Raw genomic sequence first — 25,919 nt, 5'->3', positions numbered from 1 at the left:
GGCTTTGGATATGTGGTTGGAAGTGGTGGGGTGGTAGGGGAAGGCAAACCATTTATATTGGCTGCAGGAGGTTGATTGTGGCTGGGTTGCTTGCGGATGGGTTGATTGTGGTTGGTTAGGGTGTCTGAAGCACAACTTTTCACTTAGTGCAGTAAAGCGGAAATACAGCAGATGCGAAAAAAGCCAAACCGACTCCTGGTGTTGCTAAACATATCAAATACAATAGCCATAAAATTCAAAAGGTTCAATGCCCACATGCTCGTAAACACCAAAATCAAGGAAAAACATGCCTTAATGCACTTCCTGCACGCCATAATGCACTTCCTGCATGCCATAATGCACTTCCCGCTCAAGCTAAACATCGGTAGCGAGCAAGTGCACCACACTTGGATTCCCCTGCTACAACAGTTATCACCCGGAAATAGCAGAGAACACAGACCGAGACACACAGTTAACAACAGTGCACCTAGTGGCAGCCAGAGAACTACAAACAAAAGACGCAGCCAAGCAACAGTACAGCAAGTTCCAACGAGGATGGTGGTAGTGGCCACTGAAATTAATTGAAAAAGAAAAAACAGCTTTGTGGATAAAAGTGAGTACTAGTTTTCTCCGTATTTAAATGAAATAATTAAATAAAACATTTGGCTAGGTTCCTGCAGTGTTACTCCTTCACCTTCCATACCTGTTTCTTTATCTCCTCCTCTTCTTCCAAGTCAGCAGGAAGCCAGTGAAATATAATTTTTTTTAAATTATCTGTGTGCTATGGTTTATTTTACGGACCTGGATTTGGACAAGTAAAGCAAAAATTATTATGCTTTTTATTCTGTATTCCAAGGTATCAGTGATTTATCCAGGCACCAAAAACAACTCAAACTTTTTGTGATACTGCCTGAGATTATTTATATACTCATTTGGAACAAAAATTTAGCTTTACATTCCTCCTAAAAACACCCTTACTTTCATTCAGATTGTATATTGTGGACAAAACTTGCATAATATAGCAATGCTTGCCTAATGACTCAAGTAACCACAATCATTGGGCTAACATAAATTTTTATGTGGGAAATGTTGGCTTCACATTGGTTGAGAAATTGATGTTGGTCTTACGTTGGGACAATGGTGGTTGCCAACGTTTGCTCAACCATGGAAAAGTGATTGAAAATCAGTTTTAAAAACAACTTTCTCACGTTAAGACAATTTTCAAGAGCATGCTGTAAATTCTGGAGTGTAAAATATATTACATGTAACAGTGTTTCTTTACGAATATTTCAGTCACAGCACATGCGGGAAATATATTATTATTTAATGAAAATAGAAGATATTTTTAACTTGTAGTCACTCACCAGTCCATTGTCAGCCGCCATGGATGAAAGATGTGTTGGGATCATTTCACATCAAATCAACGCAAAAAAAAAAAAAAACAAGATTGTGTTGGGGTAATGCCCCACACTTTCTTCATCCGGTCGTGAGCGAGGGTGATGTGATCAGCATCACGCCCCTGACTGCCTTTACCCCCAGGTACCCATGTTATTCGATGCTGGGTGGGCGGCGGGACCGCTTCCAACGTTAGCAAAGGTCCAGGATTAGAACCAGCCGGGGATCGAACCCTGGACCTTTAGCATGGTAGTCAGATGCGTTACCGACTGAGCCACCATGGCCAGTTTTGACCCTAAACTTCAGTCATTTGCATTAGATGTGGTGAAAAAATGTACGGAACATAAAGTGTAGCCTGAAATGTACTGAAAACAATGTTTTTAACCTCAGATTTCTATCATTTTTCTTAGCTGAGTTATGATAATTATCGCAACTGTTTGCAAAGGCCAAAAATGTCACATTCATAAAACAAAATTGGCCACCTTTTTCAAACGAAGTCTAGTTTTAGAAAAATAATGCGTTTTGAACTACACTTGTACAGAGGTTACAACAACAAACAAACAATTTTTTTAAAAATGGTCGAGCGACCAGTGCTGGACCCTTTGGTACCAATTGACCCTGAAATTTTATGCATTGTTCAAAAAATGTAAACTTTTTATTAGAAAGAGTAAAAATAAAACATAAATTTCATTCCTTGTAGAGAAAGATCACGTCTCTGCAATGATTTTCAACATCAAGAACATTTGGTTCCATCAAGCCCACATGCAGAAAATTCAGGTTTTCGCAACCTGTTAGTCTTTTTATAGGCTTTTGTAAAAATTTTTGAGTGCTGATGTATTTTTTTCTGAAATCCTCATTATTTCATTGAATTATGTGTACAATTTCAAAGAGATCTGGATCATTGGTTAAGGAGAAAATAAATAAAATGTCAGCAAGGGTATCTTGTGTCGAGGGTCTCAAGAGTGACAGACAACACAGGCTTAATGACATTTCGAAGTGCTGTAAAATAAAAACCATTTGAGATAGTGACCAAAAAATTTTTTTTCTTTCAACCATAAGGGAACGGTATACCAAATTTCATCGAAATCGGAGTTAGTGGGTAACATGACCTCATTGAAATGTCAGTGGAATGACCCATTGGTAATTGGTTATTGTTTCTGTTTAGCTGTAGCAGAACAAGAACATTCATACAGGTATTCTTGTGAAAGTGGTTAAACAATGTTACATGCAGACTAAATCCCACGAAAGGTGAAAAACTATGTAACTAGAAAGTTTTTGTGCTACCACTTGAAGATACGGTGCTATCAAAACAATGATACCATGTGACTGAGAAAGTGCTGTATTTTTTTTTCATAAATAATTTGTACTATTGTTTACATTTGGTCTCTCAATAAATTATGTATATATCAGAACACAAACCTGTCCATTCTTTAGTTCGTCCAATGTAAAACCATACATTGGTTTAACGTAAAAACCATGCGTTGAGCCAACGTTGGAACTACAGTCAAAATTACCGATGCCCAACGGTATGTTCTTACATTCTGCCAATCATTTTCAGTACGGTTCGCCCAATGTTGGGCTAACTTCTTTTGGTTACTGGAGGATCTTACAAGGTAATGTGTTTAATATGAAAGATTAAATCTGTATATGTGAAGTCAGTTCCTTGTTTTCTGCACTTCTAGCATCCTCAAGAAAACAAGGCAACAACTGTTTAAGTACCAGAACCGGTGCATTTCTTGCTACATCAAATAATTTCTTCCATTACTTTGATCATGCTACCTATTATACAGTGTGTCCGGCTTAAGCGTCCAATAAAAGAAAAATTCATAACTTAAGATGTATTTGAGATATTTCTACAGAGTTTAGTTCTACAAATACAGTAACTGAAATGTTTTTATCTGTGTGGTTGCTCCACACATATGCATGCACATAACCACATTGTTTGAGAAATCACGGCAATGCATTGTTTGCGACAAGCACAAACATGCCAGTAGCAATGTAGACTCCACAACAGAAGGTTTGCTAGCTTTCGCCGAGCTTAAGCCTGTAACACTTGTACAACATCGTTTTTGGCGTGAGTATCAATTACGACCAACTGACAATGTTCCCACGTTTAAAGCCATCAAGAAATGAGACAAACGCCTTCGGGAAATCGGGAGTGTGCAGTCAATGTCACGCCACCACACAAAGCATGCCGTTTCAGATCAGAGGCTAGTGGTGAAGAAATTCAGACGTCCTTCCAATGAAGCCCTAGCAAGTTTGTCCGATGAGCAAAGTAAGAAATTACATGTACCTAAGTCGACAGTACATGATGTTCTCCATAAACTGTTGTGCCTACGGGTATACAAATTGCAGCTTTGTCAGAAACTCAAAACTCAGGACAAGCCGCTGAAGAAAGCATTCGCGGAAGAAATTCTAGCTAAAATTGATGAAAATGAGGCTTACCTTATTCACTTTGTTTTTCAGATGAGTGTACGTTCCACACTTCCAGGAAGGTGAATAAACACAACTGTAGCATCTGGGGAACGGGGGGAACGGAACCACCCCGTGTATTGAGAGAACACGAACGTGACTCTCCAAAAGTGAGTGTCTCATGTGCATTGTTGAAAAACAGGGTTATAGGGCCAGACTTCTTCGCGGAGCATACCATTAATGGAGCAAATTACCTGGATATGTTGGAGTTGTACGTTGTGCCACAACTTCCTCGTGACATGATATTCCAGCAAGATGGCATGCCGTGTCATTACGCAGGAATTGTGAGAGATTTTTTGGACTGTGAATTTTCTGGGCGTGGGATTGGTAGCCATCCAATTTCTTGGCCCCCTAGAAGCCCAGACATTACGCCACTTAATTTTTCCTTTGGGGAATTGTAAAAAAATCAAGTGTATCAAACACCAGTTCATGATCTACGTGATCTGCGCCATCACATTCGTGCAGCCATCAACAATGTTACGCCTGCAATGCTGAACAACACGTGGAGAGAGATGGAATACAGATTAGATGTCGGTCGTGCCACAAATTGTGCACATATTATAACATACTAGGTATGTAAATAAACATTTTGAGCTACTCTATTTGTAGAACTAAACTCTGTAGAAATATCTCAAATACATCTCAAGTTATGAATTTTTCTTTTATTGGATGTTTAAGCCAGACAGCCTGTATTGTATTTCAGTGGAGTACAGAACTGAGATGTAAATATCAATAACAATTGAAGGGGTCGGGTGTAAAACATGGTAAGTGACAATTTGGTCATTTCGGAGTTCATTAAGAAAAAAGGTTATTAGAAGCTATACTACAGATAAATTGTTTTCATGTTGTGTTTACCAATTTCAGAAAAGGCTTCACTGAGTCCAATGCAAATTGTATGACATGGCAATTTCACTCGAAAATTGAAGAATGACACATTTTACTTTGTAACTCAAAAATTACTAAAATGTCACTTACCATGTTTTACATCTAAAACCTTCAATTAATATGATGGAAATACATTTATCATAAAATTATAAAAGTAATATAATACATACCTCAACATAATCAAAAAAACAATTATTTGAACTTTCCAGTTCAAACATTTCAACTGTAAGTTGTATCCTTTCATTTGCTGGGCCCCTGATAACCCAGTCACAATCTAAATTATGGTGGTACCTGTCCGGATGATTAGGAGAAGAGATGTAGCCTGTTACAGATGTCAAGAGGCCTCCACAACCAGGAACACCTTGCAAAAGCACAGTCATATGTTTATGTGAAAATATTAAAAAATATATATTCAAGAAAATCATATTCTATATGACCTTACTCTAAATGCATTCTGAAGTGGGATCAATACACATTGAAAATTTTTGCAAGCGAATCCACAGCTGTGTTTTATACATGATTATTTTTACTTTGTACAAGAACTTTTTTATACCTTAGTAACTTCTTTCCGCATACTGAACATTCATGTAGAGCACGATTTTCTTGATCATTTTTTTTTTAAAATATCAACATAGATAAAGTTAATACCCAGTGTTAAGTTTTGTGTCTCTATCACATGTTGTACAAAAATTATGTACATTCAAAGTCAATTATGTACATTCAAAGCCTTAGTTCTTGCATGACACCCTGTAGTATATTATATCCACTATAATAACTTCAGTAAACTTAAAACACTGTACATTCTGCTTCAGATAAATTATGAACTGTAATACACCTCATTAAACTTTTTAAGTTCAATATTTAATTTTACACTATTAACAATATAATTCATAATGTACCTGGTACAGCTGCATATGTGATTAGAAATCCATTGTCTGTTCTTGACTCATCAGAATGAAAATGAACCAATGCATATGGACCGGATGAAGTCAAAGGAGCAGGACTAGTAGAGTTGCAATATTTGTCAAGAACTGAGGCACGTTCACCCCAACCATCACGAATCTACAGCACGAAAAGAGTAAAATGTATTTCATAAAGTGAATTGTTGAACTTCAGCGCAGATATTTCCGTAACTTGGTACAAGGAGTAACAACACGTGCTAACAGTTAATTAACACTTTATTAGTGTCTAATGCGACCGACCGCGATGCGATGTACATTGCTACATTCTTGGTACAATACAAACTTCTTGGAGAGCATTCTCCACAGACTACTCACTACAGAGCAAAAACAAATGATAAGTCAATTTGACCATGTTGGGAAAGTGTGTCTTTTGTACAATGTTTAACACTTCCCCTCAAAAACAACTTTCACAAGCTTCCCTTTATAAAAAACATTGTTACACTTTAACATAACAATAAGCACACTACTTTTCATTTCCCACTCCCATTAAGCCACATAATTTAGCAAACCTGTTCCACATTTAACATTTTTTCCTGAAACTTTTCTCTTACAAAATAATAACGCACTGCAATATGTTTTGAGCGTTTATGAAATTCAGGATTTTTTACTAACTTAATAGTACTAGCATTGTCCACCAGCAGTGTGGGCATTCCTGTCAGATGAGTGATCTCATCCAATACTCTTGTTAGCCATATCACTTCCTTAGCTCCCTCGCTGGCTGCCACAAATTCAGCCTCTGTTGTTGATAGAGCAACCGACTTCTGCTTCCTGCTCATCCAGGATATCGCTCCGCCTGCATACTTGCATAGAACTCCAGTTGTTGAGCATCTTGTTGTTGGATCTCCACCATAATCTGCATCACTGAAGGCTTCCAGGATCCCAGGATTACGATTTGAATTGTAGCATATTCCATAAGCAGTGGTTCCTCGTAGATACTTGAAAATTCGTTTCACTGCTTGCCAATCAGATAGTCTTGGACTGTCCAATGCTTGCGACACTAATCCAACAGCATAGGAGATATCTGGCCTAGTGACTGTAGCCAATTACATCAAGCTGCCAACTGCTTCTCTGTAAGGCACACTAGTGTCTACTAACTGCCGTGTGTTTTCTTCCCCTGCATTTACACTTCCCTTTTCAGCAGGTGTTGACACAGCATTTGCTTCACTCATGCGAAATTTCTCAAGAATTTTCTTTGTATAGTTTTCTTGACATACAAAAATAGAACCATCTTCCTTTTGTGTTATTTGTATGCCCAAGAAACAATCTAATGACCCAACCACAATTTCAAATTCTTCTTTTAGAGTTCCGAGAAAACTGTTGATATCTTCAATATCATTGCCAGCAACCAAACCATCATCCACATAGATGGCTACGATCATTTTCTTTCAATTTTTCTTACGAATGAACATACTGGGATCAGCTTTGCTGCATGTAAAACCATGCTTCGACATGAAATTCACAAATCGTCTATTCCAGCAACGAGGTGCTTGCTTCAGTCCATAAAGACTCCTTTTTAGCTTACACACACGACCAGTCCCGTCATCAAACCCTTCAGGTAGACACATATAGATTTCCTCATCAAGTTCACCATAAAGAAAATCTGTTTTCACATCAAATTGAGCTAACTTCAACCCTTCACAAGCTGCAACACTCAGCACAGTTCGTACAGTATCAAATCGAGCCACTGGACTAAAGGTTTCATCGTAATCAATCCCACTCTTCTGTAGATAACCCTTCGCTACCAGTCTTGCTTTAAGTCTGTAGATACTGCCATCTGCTTTGGTCTTTACTTTTAGAACCCACCGATTATCAATAACTTTCTTATTGCTTGGAGGTTCAACTAGTATCCAAGTATGGTTCTTAGCCAAAGAGTGCATTTCATCTTCCATTGCTAATTTCCACTCTGCAGCATTTCTTGATGACGTGGCATCTTTACATGAGCGCGGTTCTAAGCAATCTACCTGTAACACATAACCATCTTGCCACACTGGTTTCTGCACCCTTTGACGATCTCGCAATTCATAACGTGGTTCACTTCCACCAGTTACATCTCCTGTGATGCATCTGTTTCCTGTATCATCGTAGTATGCAGACTCACTACCAGGGCTATCAGGTTCTTCCACAGTAGATTCAAACGTTACTGATTTTTCTGGTGAAACAATTTCAAAAGACTCTTTTACTGGCAAAATTGTTTCCGTGCAAAAAATAACATCACGACTGAGCAACACTTTATCAGTTTTCTGATTCCAGATGCGGTAACCATCTTTTCCATCACAGTAACCAATCAGAAGACCCTTAATGCTCTTTTTGTCCCATTTCTGTCGCTTTTGCTTTGGTACATGAACAAAACACTCTGTTCCGAAAACTTTCAAATGATCTACACTTGGTAAGTCTTTTCCATACCAAAGTTCATATGGTGTCTTCTTCTCTACAGTTGTTGGTCCAGTTCTGTTCAGAACATACGTTGCAGTATTCACTGCTTCAGCCCAAAGTTTTACTGGAAGACCTTTTGAATGCAACATCGAGCATCCAGATTCAACCAATGTTCTGTTCTCACGTTCTGCAGCTCCATTCTGTTCAGGTGTATAAGGCATGGTGGTTCTGAAATTGATCCCCTTTTCTATCAACAAAGCCTTCACTTGCGCATTATCAAATTCCTTCCCACAGTCAGTGAGCAATTCTTTTACTACATGACCTGCAACACTGACTTCAGCTAAAAACTGTTTTAGTCTTGCAGCAACTTCAGATTTTTGTTTCAGAAAAAACACACGTTGGAATTTTGAAAAGTCATCCTTGAAACAAACAAAATACAGTGCACCACCCAATGATTTTGTTTGCATTGGTCCACACACGTCAGCATGGATTATTTCACCTGGTTTTTCTGCACGAGTAACCCGCTGTCCAAAACTTTTACGATGTTGCTTGCCAACCACACAGCCTTCACAAAACTGATCATCAGTTTTTACATCAATTCCGTGCTGCACTAGAAACTTCCGAACATGTTGCTTACCTTGGTGTACCAATCTTTCATGCCACAGCTGCAATGTATTGGAAGCTGACACTAAGCACACTTCAGCAGGATTTTTGGGGGGTAATGCACGCATGTGCATTTGGGTCAAACCACTTAAAGTAACACTTCCCCATGCATGTACCTTACCATTCTTTTTTAGTAAACACTTCATGGAGTCTGCACAGAATAGAAAACCTCTTTTTGTAGTGGAGTTCACAGAAAATAAATTCCTACTGATATTTGGCACATACCACACATCACGAAGATGATTTTTCACCCACCTACCATTGACCAACATTTCCACATTCACTATACCACTGCCATGTGCTAATATGATGGCTTTATTTCCCACCTGTAATTCCTTTGGTGCTGGGAATTTTTGGTACTGTAGAAAGTAGTCCTTCCGGTTCGTCATATGTGCTGTGCTTCCAGTATCTGCAATCCAAACTTCTGAAACAGGACAGTTCGATTCAAAGCTCACAAATGCTCCTCCTTCTGGAACATGGTCACTTCCACTGGTTGAAGATCTATTTAACACCAACTTGCATTGTTTGGCAAAATGGCCTACCTTGTGACATTTAAAACACTTTTTCGCTTTTTCTGGACGTTTCTTGTGTTTCTTCGGATCATCACTTTTCACCACAAAAGCTGTTGTGTCACTACTCTTGTTGGGAAGTCTCATTTCAATTACCCTAAGTCGTTCAGTTAGCCTGTCTACAGTACGCTCTTCCACTGGAACTGATTCCCATACACTTTTGAATTCAAAATATTCACTAGGTAAGGTAGACATGATTCGACTCATTAGAAGCAGTTCTGGAACCTTGGACTTCGTGAGACGTTCCATTTCGTCATTCATTTCACGAAAATTTCTCTGTAATTTGGACACGTATGTTGCAATGTCTTCCGCTGCATCTTTGGATTGATTGAAGAACTGCTCTGACAATCGATCCAAACGCTGTGCTGAACTTTGTTCATATACTGACATTAGTTTGTTCAAAATTTCCTTAGACGTATCACACATGCTGGTAAGTTCCGAATTTGCATCATCCATACTATTCACCAATATCATTTGTGCCATAATGTCCGCCTTCTGGAACATTTTACACTCTGCTTCGTACTTACGTCGATCTTCCGTAGTACACTCAGCACCAAGTTCCTGTGGAGAAGTACACGTGCCATCCACAACTTTTAGGACATCGTGGTGTCGTAAAAGCAGCTCCACTTGTCGTTTCCATCTCGGCCAGTTCTTTGCACCTTCCAGCTTGTCTACTGTTGTCTTGAACTCCATCTTCAGCAGCAAACGAAACACGCTTCTTCCGAAAGTGTAAAACTCTCACCAGTCCGGTTAGGAAGACAAGGGACACTTCCTGTTGTACTCCAAAGAACGACACTTACTGTTGAACTCCAACAAACTACCAAATCTCACGGGCGCAGTGGGAACGTATCTGGGCCCATAACCTGTTGAACTTCAGCGCAGATATTTCCGTAACTTGGTACAAGGAGTAACAACACATGCTAACAGTTAATTAACACTTTATTAGTGTCTAACGTGACCGACCGCGACGCGATGTACATTGCTACATTCTTGGTACAATACAAACTTCTTGGAGAGCATTCTCCACAGACTACTCACTACAGAGCAAAAACAAATGATAAGTCAATTTGACCATGTTGGGAAAGTGTGTCTTTTGTACAATGTTTAACATGAATTACTTTGATTGGCATGATGCTGCTAGTATAGTTACAAATATATACATTTTGGATGATTAACAAAGAATAAACTAATTGAAAAATATAGCATCGTCCCCCACATGTTGCCAATATGATTAACAATAAAATGAACAATGCACAGCATGCTGGTTGGTCAATTACAATGCATATCTAGAATGGAAGTGATAAGGAAGTGGCTGGAAGCTTCCATGGCCTTCAATCAAATTAAGATACCAGCACCTGCCTCAAATGATTGAGGAAAACTTCCACAAATCCTAGTAATTCAGAATACAGTGGAACCTTGAATTAATGTTTTTCAGGGGACAAAGGTAAAAAACTTAAAATGTGGAAAATTGAAAAATCGAGGAGAAATTTATAATGTTTTACGATGTTGGAACCATCAAGATTGAATGTATAATGCGGGAAAATGTAAAATCAAGGTTCCACTGTATACTCAACTATAAGAATATTGTTCCTTGAATTGAAACTTCATCTTGTCATCATTAATATTAGAAATTAGGGATGGGCCGATATGAAATTTTGGCTGATACCGATAAAGTACCGATATAAAATTTACCGATACTGATATTCTACCAATCCGACATAAAATTAGAAATGGTCCTTGAAGAACCTGAAAGGTTCACTGACCTCTTTAATAAATGTGTGTTTCAAGGTGACTGTAGTGAAAAAGAAGTTGCATATTTAGTCATTTCCTTTATAAGAATGTAGGGAATGGATATTATCCATAGAAATTACAACAAAGTGGCAGAATTTTGCACTAAATTATCAGATAATCGATATATCGAATCAGTAAAATAATCGGTAACTTTACCGATACACTGATATGCCTATATCGGCTGATACTGATAGAGTACCGATTTATCGGTCCCATCCCTATGAGAAATACATTTATGATCATACGCAAAACCTGAATTTGCCCTCGTTCAATTTCTCCCAATGCCATGTGACACTTGCCACTTTTCTCTTTGGTACATAAAATAAGTTTGCTTTAAGTCAGCTTTATGCAAAGATAAGCTAATCAGGACTGGATCTACAGTTTGAAGTGAGATCTGAAACACTGCACAAGTTGCCTCTCCTGAGGATTGAATCTGAGAACATTTGTTTGCAAGACAACAGCATTACCACTGTACCTTCAGGGTTGCTTTGGTGTGAAACCTCCTGAGACTCACCTCTACGTAATCATAACTGCAATTTGGATGTTGTTCTAAACCAAGAACGCCAAAATGAAATTGAATCCTTTTGCTCAGAGCAACTGATATTCTCCAGTAGCAGTCCCTGTTGTGTGGATAAGAGCCTGGATAACCAGGAGACATAATTGATCCATGAGACTGCTGTGTAAGAAACCCACCACAGACTGCAAATATAAAACACAGTTAATTAACATACAGCAATTTCATTACTTCCTTATTTGGACTTTAAAAAAAACTCCCATTGGCTAACTGAATCATATCTCAATTTTTTCGAGTATTTAAGCACCTTTTGTGCTCATCCTAAGAAACTAGATACACATAAATTATATTTCCACACGGGATATACAGCATAAATCTGAAATCTCTATGTAAAATTTGTAAAATTCTTTAGCTTTTAATTACATGAAATTTTAATTGATATGAATAAGGTACAAATGTAAATATATACTCATATTAATATTCTAAAGATCCAGTAAAAATGACAAACCTATGAAGTTCAGTGATTTATCCAGACACCTCAACAACTAACATCCCCAAAATTTCCTCAACAACCCCCTAAAATTTTCAATTTCACCATAAAATTATATTTGCAGGCCCCTACATATCAACTTCATCCCGCACTGTGGCCGTGTGGTCTAAGACATCAGGCTTTGGGCTCCAGGTACAAGACGCATGCAAGTTCGAGTCTCCAGCGGAAAACTTAACAACTTTTCTCCTGAGTTTCTGCCTGTGTATGGGACCGGTGGCCACCCACCATCGTGAGGAAATTGAGGAGCTACGAATGAGCAGTAATGGAAACTTACAACAACGACTAGGGGGTTCATGGTGCTGACCACACATCATCCTGTAACTGATTGGATGATCCCCCACCTCTTCAGGTAGGTAGGCCCTGTCTCTCATGGGCTGTTGCGCCATGGATTATTGAAATATGAACTTACACTTCCCAGATGGAAAATTCTGGATAAAGCCTTGCATGAAAACAACAAATGTATGTATCTAAATAGGTTCTTATAGTGCTGAATTAATAAGGACACTGATGTATCAGTAGTAGCAGATACCAGCAATGACAAGACCCCCGGTGGAGGCATATTGCACAGTTGCTCAGATCTCTGTAGATTCAGTTCAAATTAACCTATTTGAGCATAAAGTGGACTTAAAAATAAACCAGTGTGTTCAATATCAAAACGTATTGGTTCAAATTTAATCACCAAGACTAGGTGATACTTGTCCACGGAAATGCCATGTGAAATTTTCATGGAGTTTGAATTTTCTGGAATTATGCAAAACCCAATTTTTAATTATTTTTTTTAACAAAATTGTAGGGAGAAATGAATAAATTATTATCTTGTGTGAAATTATGAATATTCTAAAAGAAAACATCTGGTGGATTGCTATGATATAAAGTGTATGTCACCGTAGGATCCGAGCACTTCGAGTTCTGTCGGTTGCAGGGCTTCTTGAGTCAGTTTTGAACATGGTGCCAATCAGAGTTCCTTCCTGCCTGTAAGTGTTGCCACCTATGAATTTGAACTTTGTCAGCATCATCAGGTTCTTCAGCCTGAGTGGCAAAAGACATGTTGTACGGAGGAAAGTTGAAGTGGAAAATTGCCTTCTTAAATACGATGAAACCTGTAAAACATCCACAGATATTTATTCAGGAGTGGTCCCTCTGATAAAACATGAATATTCTCAAAATTCTTCATACGGACTGCGTAAAACATTGTAATATTCCAAAAATGAACCTGCTCTGCAACACAAATAAAAATGCCTCATTAAGTAATCAACAAATAAAAATGCTTCAGTAAGTAATCAATGTGCATTTGTTAAGTTTGTAAGTTCAGCATGGCACTATATTTTCAATAATGCTGATGGAATAAATCAATAAAGTTTGTTAAATGATGACGACTCCATACCACAAGAATATAATTATTCTTTATGGATATCTTCTATAACGGCTGGGGGTTCGACGTGCTGACCCTACATCACCCCATTACGCATTGAAGATTTCCACACCTCTAGGTAGGATTGTGGGAGGGAGACTAGCAGTAAGGCGATAGGCTAAGGCCCTTACGGGGTGCACAGTCGTGAGTTATTATTTATTTGTAGATGCTTAAATATATGTGCAACCACACATCCTTCCAGTGACTTATTTCAAGGGTTGGCTATTGTACTTGACTCAATAAAATAAACTTACTGCACAAGGAAGATTCATATAAACCAAAATAGCCAAATAAATAAATAAATAAAATAATTTACCAAAAAAATGACAAAACTGTATTTACTTGCTTAAATTTTTGATTCTTGGAAAAGTTTCTTAAGGATTTGAGTTGAGTTGGTGTTTTAAGTCCACTTTATGCACAGTAAGGCTAGTCGGGACTGGACTTACAGTTTAAAGTGAGATCCCAACCACTATGTGCCTCCACCATGTATCGAACCCGGAACTCCTTGATTACAAGACAATGACGCTATCACTGCGCCATCAGAGTGTCATCATTTGTTAAGGAGGATTCACTAAATCAGTGTTCACGAAATCGAGAAAAATAATATGAGACTCAAGAAATGTACAGTTTGTGAAGATAATTTCTTTTAACATGGGTTTTTTAGGCTTGTCTCAATAGTAGAATTGTTATTTGCTGGAAAAATACTACTTACTTGGAGATATGATAATCTACATAGGCATCCTGCCACCATTATTCATATTTTAGTGTGTATTGCGCTCTGATTCGAGACTGCTTAAAACTGTTTGCATATATGTGGTTTACCGCTGCACAAGCAGTCATTCTTCTATCCGGTGACAAACTACCCAACCCTGCCTGTTGTTGACCTGCGAGGGTTGGAAAGGCTGCTCCCTCGAAATTCCGAGAAACATTGAAGTCCTCGGTTACTACACTGACATCCAGTATAGTTTATTTATTTATTTATTTATTATCCTGCGCACAACAGGCATCTGCCCTTTTACAGTGCACAGTAAATGTCTTACATAGGATTTATACACATCAAAATAATATTTATACACATTTCAGATATAAAAAAAATACATATAGGGGTTATATATATCGTCCTTAAACATTACCGTGGATAAAAAAATGAATCAAACCTTATACAATTACATTCATATATGTATGGGTATATATATACACATAAAGAAGGTAAAAATAATAATAATAGTAATAATAATAATAAAAAAATAATAAAAATTAAGCAAGAATGTTGTCCATTAAAAAGCGTTTATACTCAGAAAATTTAGCATATATGTCCAAGTGTATGCCCCTCTCTAACCATTCATTATACAAGCTACACATTCTTCGCAGGGGAGCCTTTCTGTGGATTTTGTATGGGTGCGGGAAATTGCAACTTTGGATGGGGGACATAGAAAGCTATTTTTGAAAGCAGAGAGGAAGAATCCAATTTGTCGTTAAGAAGTTTGAAAAGAAAAAGGAGCTGATGTATGGTTCTTCTGTTTGCAAGGGAGATAATGTGTAATTTAATTAGTAATTCATTATAAGGTGTCATTGGTAAACATCTTAAAATTTATAAATATTCTGAACTACTTTCAACAATTATAATTTTCGAGTTGGTATCTGTATCCATGCAAATTGGCTCGATCCCAGTTCTTTACTTCAGAAAAAAAAAATTAGCAATCAGAAATTTGTTCTACAAAAAAAAAGTATATGAATTATACTTTTATATTAGGGATGGACCCAATTAATCGGTACTCTACCGGTATCATCCGATATAGGCATATCGGTGTATCAGTAAAATTACTGATTACAGATCCAATATATCAATAAATATCTGATAATTTAGTGCAAAATTCTGGCATTTTGTTGTAATTTTTATGGATAATCTCCAAGCCCTTCTTTCTAAAAAAGTAAATGTCTAAATATGCAACTTATTTTGCACTGCAGTCATCTTGAAACAATTTATTAAGGAGGTCAATGAACCTTTCAGGTCCTTCAAGGACCATTTATAATTTTATATTGGATTGGTAGAATATCGGTTATCAGTATTGATAAATTTTATATCGGTACTTTATCAGTATCGGCCAAAATTTCATATCGGCCCATCCCTATTTTATATACCTATAAAATAGGGCTCAGCCCTAGATACAATTCAGGTATTTTTTTAAAAATTTTCTTCAAATTTTGCATTGGTTCTGAAGAGAAATTTACCAGTGGCACTGCTCTCATCTCAATGATATGATAATGGTTAACTAAGGTTAAGGCGATACTGATATCAGTGTGTGTGTGTTGGTACTGATGTATCCATATTATCTGATATCAATGATATCTAAAACTATATGTTTCAATTTAATTACAGATACCAGCTGATAGTTTACCTATAGTTAAAACTGAGCAACTATTTTACAATATAAGACTTGGAAATTCACATTTATATGTACTAGGGATGGGCCGATATAAAATTTTTACCAATAAAGTATAGATATAAAATTTACAGATACCGATAAAAAATATTCTACCAATCCGATATAAAATTCCAAATGATCCTTGAAGAACCTGAATAGTTCATTGACCTCCTTAATAAATGTTTGTTTCCAGGTGATTGCAGTGCAAAATAATATTTAGGCATTTACTTTTTTAAAAAGTAGGGCATGGGGATGATCTATAAAAATTATAACAAAATGGCAGAATTTTTTACAAAATTAAAATAGATCTATAGATATATCAAATCAGTAAAATAATAGGTAGGGACATTGAATTTTCGCGATGCGCGAAATCGCGAAATGTGAAAAAAAGATGCAATTTTGAACATTCTGCACGTAACTACACCACCAATGATGAAATATGCATGAGTTTTATTCACGAAGTAATGCGAAATGTGTGCTTTTCCACGAAATGAACGCTTTTTCGCGAAATAACCGTGAAATATCATCAAATTAAGTAGAAAACACGCAAAAACCGGCAATCGAGGTTGTGCGCGCAAACTGTCGATTTGTAACGTAACGTTTGCCTAAAGTTTCCTACCACTTGCAGCTGAAGAACGTTTTATCTTCGATCACATCAGGAAGACGCTGCAAATTGGGATTTCCCATGCACATAATCTGTTCGAAAACTTCGCTCCCTGTCAAGCTGCATTCCTTTCTTACCCCGAATGTCTACTCAACTTCCAGTTTCATTGAACTTGCTAGCTGTAGCAGCGATAAGATTAGTCTGTTCCCGCACATCAAGGGAAACAATGGTGTCGTTTGTGTTCAGTCATGAATGAATTTTGTTTATCATCATGTGATTTTCAACATGTCTTTGTGTATGTGCAGTAGTGATTATTTTATTTGTTGGACAGCAAGGATATCCTTTAAATAATTACATACAATGAATAAATCACTTGAGATATGCAATTTAGAAATGAAGTGATTTTGTGTTGATGTTTTATTTTTGGTTGGACAGCTAAGTACTTGTGTATGTGTACAGTATATAAAAATGAAGAAATAGTTTATCAATTTATAGCTCTTTTGTATGTTGTTTCCTCTCATGATGAAAAAGTGTGTGCCAATTTTTTTTTTCCACCGCTGGTATATACCGCTGATCTAACATTTTATTTACCGCTCTCCTCAGTTTTTATTTACCATAAATTTGTGTCCCTAATAATAGGTAATTTTACAGATAAACTGATACACTAATAGCTCATCAGCCAATACCAATAGAGTACCGATTAATCTGTCCCATGCCTAATACGTACCAGTATTGTTTGGGGAAAAAGGGAGTTTGTTCTTAAATGATATACAGTAAAACCTCGTTAATCCAGACTAATGGGGGGGGGGATAAGTTGACCAGTTTAACGAAAGTCTGGATTAATTGAAATAACCTAAAAGAATAGTAGAAAATGCATTAAAACTCCATTTATAGCAACAAAACACATTTATTATGATGTATTTAAAGGGCATATGCCTAAATACACTATACAGTACAGTACAAAGTCTGCGGGAAACAGAATTTCATCAGTGGTTGACTGCCTTTCCTTTGTGAAGTTCTCTTGTTGACTTCTAGCCACATTTAAAACCTTGTATTTTTTTTCTTTTTTACCTTTTGCCTGTCTGGATTAAGTGAAGTCTGGCTCATCGGGGTCAGGATTAATGAGGTGTTACTGTACTTTAATATTCTGATCATCTCATACATGAACTTAAGAAGATTTTAAAATGAAACTATTGTAGATTGATATGGTATTCTTGCAGTGGAATTGTCAGTTCTCGAAGTGAGAGTGAGTGCATCCAGTGCCTCTCAGCTTAACACTAGAACGACGGGAGCGGTCATTTTGACCGTTTTCAATTTTCTTTTTTTTCATGTTCTTTTACTTTTTGCACAAAAATTCTCAATGTACTTGACTTTTCATAATTTTATATCTCCTTTCGATGGATGTAAGCAGTTTTAAAAAAAATTCCAAGATATGGGCTGTATGAGTACATTACTCTAGAACGACGATGAACCGTCATAAGAAAATCATTGGAACCTGATTGTAGGCTTGTGTTATTGTTATTTTCATTGTTTGAAAGCTAACTTCTCATTCTTTACATGTTTGTACATGTGCAATGATTGTTACTTCATTGTTGGTCGCGGTTCCTTTTACTAGTAATGCAGGTGTTTCGATTTGAGCTAGCAAATTGCTTTGTTCTTCGATCTTACATTCATCAGTGAGTACTTGACTTGAGAAGATGTTGTGTAAGCGTGGGTTGTCTTCCCAGCAAATTGAAAGCTTTCTCGAGCTATCTGGGGAAGAAGGGGGGGTACTCAAGTCAAGATTCTGGAGGATCAGGTCCAGAAATACTACCCTATCCTCTATCTTTGGATGACGATGCAGTGGCGTGTGACCGAGAAGATGACATGCCCATTGAAACAGTTGCAACAACGTCTTCAAACAGCAGCGAAGAGGCAGGAGGAGATGCTAGGGTTAGTGAAAAGGAGGTTTGGTTGGGAAGAGACAGTTCTGTTTGGGAGATAGTCAAGCAGTGGCGGTCCCTCCATGGAACAGAGGGAACAGGCTGTTCCCTCCTACTTACTGCGCTTTTGGGCTATTTAAATTATTTATATTAACATAATAAGAACACTTCTTTCTCCCGAAATCAACGTTTCCAAAAGTAACACTGAAGAAAATCTTTCACCGTGGCTGGTCGTTTGTTGACGTCACCTTCCCAACGCATCATGGTTCTCACCCCATGCTCTACCATGGTCTCTTAGTATCATGCCCTCTACTGAAGCCGAGTATTTCCGACCACGCTCGAAGCTAAACGATCCCCACGGCACCACGGAAGCTGAACACTCTAGCTGTTCCCTCAGAGAGATATTGCGGATTCGCTTTTCTTCCAGTTTTTGCTATGTGCTGAAGTTTAATCGCGTCATAAGTGATACTTTTGAGTGTAGAAAGTCCATAACTTCCTAATCTCGTTGAGAACTTGCGTCTGACATTCATAACGAACTGAAAAAATCTTCTACAGTCTAAGCGTCTGCTAAATGCCTTGGCTAAACGCTGCGAAATAGCTTCCGAGGGAACAGCTCACATCCATCTGTTCCACCAACCCCAAGACCAAAGTTCCAAGGCACGCAGCTGCAGGACAAGAAAGCGAATGTTGCGAGTGTTGTATGATCGACCGGCTGAGTACGAAAGCCTGTAGTTCATTGAACTTTGCAGAAAATACAACAAACCAACACACATCCTAACTGAATTAAAAACTAAAACGAAATCATACACAAGGCATTTTCAAACGAGTTACTATAACTCTGTAAAATGATTAACTGGATATTCTTCCAGTGGCAAATTATATTGTTGTCCTTGTTTAATCCTGAGAAGGGAGTCTGGAACAGGTCGGGTTTTGTCACATTAACAACTTCTACTAACAGGGTGGCTACTCACCGGGAATTTCTTGAATTCCGCTAATTATGCGTGAATTATTGGCTCCGGGAATTGTGCGTGAATTCTGCTTGAAATTTTCTCCGTAGACATGAAAAATTGCAACTTTTTAAAATCCCAATTCCATTGAACTTATACATATTAATTAATGACCTAAAACAAGTTTTTCACAGTTTAGATTTTATTTTTATCAAGGAAGAAAAAGAAAGCTGCGTGGAAAATGAAACAGAATTCTCCCAATCCGTTTACTTTGTTAGTGTTCTTTGCGGAACAATCCATCTGATGGACGGAAGATTATTGCAAGATAAAATATCTTGAAGTTGATTAGGTAAATTTAAAATTCTTATAGAATTAACAAATTTTCGTAGATTACTATTTCCCGTAACATTTGTGACTTGTGTTTGTAGATGTATTTATAGTCCCGAGTAGCAGTGGCGTGCCCAGGATTTTTGTAAGGGAGGGGTTACCTATACTTTTTCTTGGTAGTCGGCCCTCATTTTGTCATATTTTCCTACCATTGACGTTCTTTTTTAGAAATATTGGGCCAAAGGGGGGGGGGGTATAACCCCTACCAACCCCACCCCCTTGGGCACGCCACTGCCGAGTAGCTATGTGAAATGACAAATGTAAACTCTGCGCCTTAAATTATATATATGTACCGTCCAAGTGAATTAGAATTATTGGATTCATTGGAATCGCACAAACCATATAAGCCTATTGTTAATATAAGAATTTGTTTGTGTGTATGTGTGTGGGTGGTGAGAGACGGTAAAACCTTAGTTTGAAATAGAGAAAACATCTGCTTGAATTTTTGTAAAGTTCGCCTTGAAAACCGGGAATTATACTTGAATTTTATTATGGTCCTACAGTAGCCACCCTGACTAATCTAGCGAACGTCATGAAAAAACTCAACCATCTGTGTGCCATTATTGCATTGAGGACGTTTGAATTACAAGAATACTCAACTCTATGAAAAAACGTCAACTTAATCTACGAATAAAGAGATGAAACAGGTCACGACAAAATATTATTTTCTTTCTCTGATGACTCATAAATTTATATTATCAAATTTTTCTTTGTTGCGCATCAACAATTTTATTTTTAATGTTTTCTTTATATTATATCACATTTGCTTTAAAATTATTATTGTCATATAATTTTAACGTGCCTCATGTTTGTCACTTCTGACATTTCAATAAGGGTTGAATTTTACTTGATCTATTGTATTATATTAAGACACCCATACGAGGGGGAGCAAGTGCAGGTGACCTGTTCCCCTGCCTGATTTATCACCGCACGCCACTGTAGTCAAGGGTCATATTCCGGTGACAGGCAGGAAATCTGCCATGAATGTACTGAAAGAACATGGTGGACCTACAAGCTATGCCGAACGACGTATTTGTGCAGGGAAAGTTTCAAGTGCTTTTCGCCTTTTCTGTCTGATGAATCCATGTTACGCCTAATCCGAAAATGAACAGAAATACAGGCAAGACGTCAGCTTGGAACACAGGAATGGCGCCTAACATTGGAGGAACTGGAAGCTGCAATCTCTTTGATGTATGTAACAGGTGTTTATTGTGCAAAAGGAATATTAGTCGAAGATCTGTGGTCTCAAAGTTGGGGAGTCAGCTTCTCCCGAGACACAATGCCAAGGGATCGCTACAAGGAGATACTGAGATACTTTTCGATAAAAAGTCATCTCGAAAGGAAAGAATCTTGACCAACAAATTTGCGCTCGTGTCAGAAATTTGGAGAAAATTTATCAACAATTGTTTGAGTTGTTACAGACCAAGTGAAAATGTAACAATTGACAAACAGCTTTTACCCAGCAAAATGTGATGCCGCTTTACTCAATCTATGGGCAGTAAACCTGATAAATATGAATTAAAGTTTTGGGTTACAGTTGATACTGAAACAAATTATGTTTGTAACTCCTTCCCCTATCTTGGAGAAGAAGAGAATCGACCAGAAGGGCAGCACCTTGGGGAATAGGTTGTATTGCGGCTTATGGAACCCTTCCTGAATCAAGGTCGCAATGTTACAACGGACAGTTTTTTTACAACACTCAAATTGGCCAAGGCACTAAAAGAAAAGAAGACTACCATTGTGGGCACGATGAACAAATCGCGCAGAGAAGTTCCTGATGAAGCAAGAAAATCAAAAGAAGAGCTTTATTCCAGTGTTATTCTACGTCACGAGGACATCACGATGACTGTGTACCAAGGAAAGCATGCTAAAAATGTGATTGTTCTCAGTTCCTTGCACAGTCAGGTCTCCATTGTAGCTTATCGAAAAAAGAAACCTGAAACAATTAAATACTATAATAAGACAAAATTTGGTGTAGATATTTTTGACCAGATGTCAAGGAAATACACAACAAAGGCAGCCTGCAGACATTGGCCTGTTCACGTTTTCTACAAGTTGTTGGATATTGCAGCTATCAACCATCATATTTTATACTGCAAAGTGACTGGGGAAAAAATTGAGAAGAAAATAATTCATCAGGAAATTGGCTGAAGATCTGCGACAGAACTTCCTGTGGCAAACCTCCAAGACAGAGAGAGGAATGAAGAGTGTGAGAGACAAGGTGGATATCAAGAAAAGGAGGCAGTGCCAAATTGGAAGATGCAACCAAAACAAGACAAATATGGAGTGTGTGCGATGTAAGAAAGCTGTCTGCGGACCTTGCGTCGGCCAGAAGGACGTCAATTGCTACCAGTGTGTGTAGAGTGTGAAGAAAATAAAAGGTAATGTAATATTATAATACAACAAAATACATGTATTTCAACATTTTGCAGCTGTTTATTTCAAAATTACATTAAAATCTTATGGCGGTAAAAATGACCGCCCTTCGTTGTTGTAGGGTGGTTAATTTTCTCGTCGTTCTAGTGTTTAAGCATTCTTCTATCTACTGTCTAGGACCCACCAAGCATCCACACTGAGAATACTTAAGTGTTAACATATTCTGAACAAATTAAATTCTTGCAAAGTTCAAGTATCAATAATTTTTCTTGTATGTACGCATTGCTTGCATTATAGAATTATTTTCTTGTAGTTTACGGTTATTACAAGCATAAGAAAACAGTTTTTCTTTGTGACGTTTCAGGAGAACACACGCTCCTTTCATCAGACATTTATTTTCATTTTGACTAAAGATACAGTTATAACAATGGTTAGTAATTTTTAAACAAAAAGAATCCGTTATATAATGGATGTTGTCAATGTTACATTGTTGTAATATAGCAACTTAACTGTGAAAAAAACAGTCTGTTGTATTTTTATTTGAGATTTTTTAAATTATGAATCCCAAATATCATCAGGCAATTCAAATTCATCATTGTTTTCACAAAGTCTTTTGATGAAAATGGCAATAAGATGGCACGAACACGATTTGGACATTATAAATCTAAACCCAAGAACAGGTTTGTCAACTCATATCATCGAAGAGAAACATTTGATTAAAAAGAGAAGGGTTTTAAAAAGATTAACGGGAAACACAGAGTTGAATGTCTGGGAAGCTTCGTTCATTGCAGAAGAACACTGGAATAAATTAAATAATGAAAATGGTAACGTAGATCCAGTATGGAGTTTTCTTTTTCACAAATGGAGTAAGCCACCATCTTTGAAATTTAATGTAACAGAAAACATCAAAAGACTTTGTGAAAACAATGATGAATTTGAATTGCCTGATGATATTTGGGATTCATAATTTAAAAAATCTCAAATAAAAATACAACAGACTGCTTTTTTCACAGTTAAATTGCTATATTACAACAATGTAACATTGACAACATCCATTATATAACGGATTCTTTTTGTTTAAAAATTACTAACCATTGTTATAACTGTATCTTTAGTCAAAATGAAAATAAATGTCTGATGAAAGGAGTGTGTGTTCTCCTGAAACGTCACAAAGAAAAACTGTTTTCTTATGCTTGTAATAACCGTAAACTACAAGAAAATAATTCAAGTATCAAGTAAAAAGAAGTAACATTGCACAGTGGCACGAAGACACATAGGATGTGATGTTCTCAATCGCAGTCATAGTGGAAGTGATGAGATCAGCACCATGCTCTAGCTACCTTGTTCCCCCTCCCACCACCACCACAGTACCTACTGAGAGGTTGAGTAATTTTCTTTGTGGAATGGTATTGTCCCAAGTAGCAGTCAGATGCTCTACTCACTGGACCATTGCAGGTCTCCAAGCATCAGTATTAGCTGAACATGACATCACGTTGAAGGTTCAAGGTTTTTCACAGCTAAGGTAACTACAAAAATATGTTAATGAATTTCAACAAAATATAATAATACTTACTGGGGTCAAGAGTGGTCCAGTGCACTTCAAATCCATCGCTGACAATGTTATGATCAGAGTGAAACCAGAAATACATGGCTGAGTGAGTAGAAGTGAAATTCCTTCCATTCAACTGAGTGCCACAAAAACGTCCTAATCTCTGATATTCTGAACTACTTCCATCATGGATCTGAAATTTAATGTTTCACACTAAGTTGATAAGCCACTACAAAAATTACTAGTTTAATGCAGTATACCGATAGCCAGAACTGGCCCTACTAGAGTTTCGACAGAAACACAAAATGTGAGATTACCCACTATAACGTTTATTTTTTAATTTTCTAAAAGGTATATGGCACATTTTTCTACCATATTTTGCCAAGAAATAATGCAAAAATCAGGTGCAAAAAAAGTTAAATAAGTCCTTAAACACAAAACTTAGACTTTATTTACCAACACAGCACTTTGCAGTCTACATTATCCTGAGAGTTATGCAAAATCCAAGAACACTGATTTATTCCACAACAAAATGTGGAATGGAAAACCCATGTCTTGAATCAGGTATTAGCCAATACTAGCATAGTTCCAGAAATAAAAATATTTTGATTTATTTTCTCATTATAAATGGCAGGATTTCTTTTAGCAGGGAAATTATTATTTTATGAATTGGATGAGTGTACAGAATAATAGTTCTTGTTCCAGGAATCTAAACCTCACCTCTCCACAGATGCTGATGAGCATGTAAAGGTCTACATCATGATGGAAACATGGCTGTTAATTTCTAAAACACGGGTGACAGTTGTTATGAAACAACAGATGGATAATCATTAGGGGCATGCATATTTCGTATTTGACGAAAACACGAAAAGTGAAATAACACATTCTGACGTCAATTTTTAATGTTTTAAACATGAAATTTAGAGTCTATTTACGGACACAACACCTTCTGAAGTTTGAATTATCCTGTGAGTTATGCAATTCACACAAAATTGATAAATTCTGCTGTAAATATTTGAGAAGCAAGAATGGACCTCTTTATACAGGAATAATCTTAATACTCTGGTAACGACATAAATGTGATATTAGAAGGGTTATGTTTATTTTGTAATAAGTGCAGTTTCTAAATCAAATTTTGGATTATGTTTACAATTTTAAAACCAAAATGTCATTTTATATACTGCTTTTGATCCATTTTTTCACCACTATAACACCGAAATTTTGCATTTTTATTTACCAAAAATATGTCCTTCTTTTCAGCATTGCTCAAGGGAAATTCATATGGTTATTTTATGCTTCACTGTTATCTTATAACCTTACCTGAAGATAATCGTACTGGCAGCTCCCACCTTCCAAGTGGAAACTAGTAAAAGTGACATTCAGGACTTGAGTACGATTTGTCCATATAATCCAAGCACAGTCGATGTTATTAGGGTAAGTGGTTGAACCTTCTGCATGAGGGTATCTGAATGAACCTACAGGGGTTGTAAATACTCCACCACAGCCTAAAATAAAGGGTTCAGAGTTAATGGCAAATAAAAAGTTGAAACTTATTCAGGGTTGCTATGATTTTTTGATCATAAAATTCCCTGACATTTCCAGGTTTTCCAGTGAAAAAAAAATTAAATTTTTCCATTCATGTTTATCATCATGGTTTTTGCTTTTGAACCTTGTGCTCTTCAATTATATATATCATCCATTAATTGTTATGAACATTCATTTTCACAACTTTCTTTTTTAGCAAATTTCATTCCACACACACAAGAACACATGAAAATTCGAAGAGTAAAATGTAAAATTACAATCGGCATGAAATATATTGGGTGCTACAATCACGTGAATCTAGCCTTCAGGCTAAGATAACAGATGTACATTATTTCACCATAACAGATCTCCACAATATAAAAAGAGAAAAAGTTCATAAACCATACACAATTTTTCATTTTCTGGCATATTTATAGTGCCTTAGAAAATGCTGCTTTTTTTGCTTTTTATAAGTACACAGCATCTGGAGAGATTTTTGTTGAATATAGGAATTCTATAGGATATGCCAAAAAGAATAAGATCTATAAAATAGAAAATAACGTCATCTTCACTAGCCTTTCCAATAATTATGATCATATTGTCAATGTACTTTATTTATC

General features: G+C 36.9%; 1 protein-coding gene across 1 annotated transcript in view; it reads right to left on the bottom strand.

Moving 5' to 3' along the window:
• LOC145978140 (cubilin-like) overlaps positions 1-25,919 on the bottom strand; it is a 416,836-nt gene that overhangs the window by 297,540 nt on the left and 93,377 nt on the right. The window contains exons 13-17 of the mRNA XM_083110579.1: positions 25,096-25,280; positions 23,800-23,968; positions 11,604-11,788; positions 5,631-5,793; positions 4,902-5,092 (exon numbers count right to left, since the gene is read on the bottom strand). Of these exons, the coding sequence (XP_082966705.1) occupies positions 4,902-5,092; positions 5,631-5,793; positions 11,604-11,788; positions 23,800-23,968; positions 25,096-25,280 (893 nt within the window). The remainder of the gene's footprint in view (positions 1-4,901; positions 5,093-5,630; positions 5,794-11,603; positions 11,789-23,799; positions 23,969-25,095; positions 25,281-25,919) is intronic.

Source organism: Lepisma saccharinum, chromosome 24 (assembly GCF_977018435.1).
Source record: "Lepisma saccharinum chromosome 24, izLepSacc3.1, whole genome shotgun sequence".
NCBI classification, from domain to species: Eukaryota; Metazoa; Arthropoda; class Insecta; order Zygentoma; family Lepismatidae; genus Lepisma; species Lepisma saccharinum.
The sequence above is the reverse complement of the archived record's forward strand: the minus strand, read 5'-3'. Positions and strand labels throughout refer to the sequence as shown.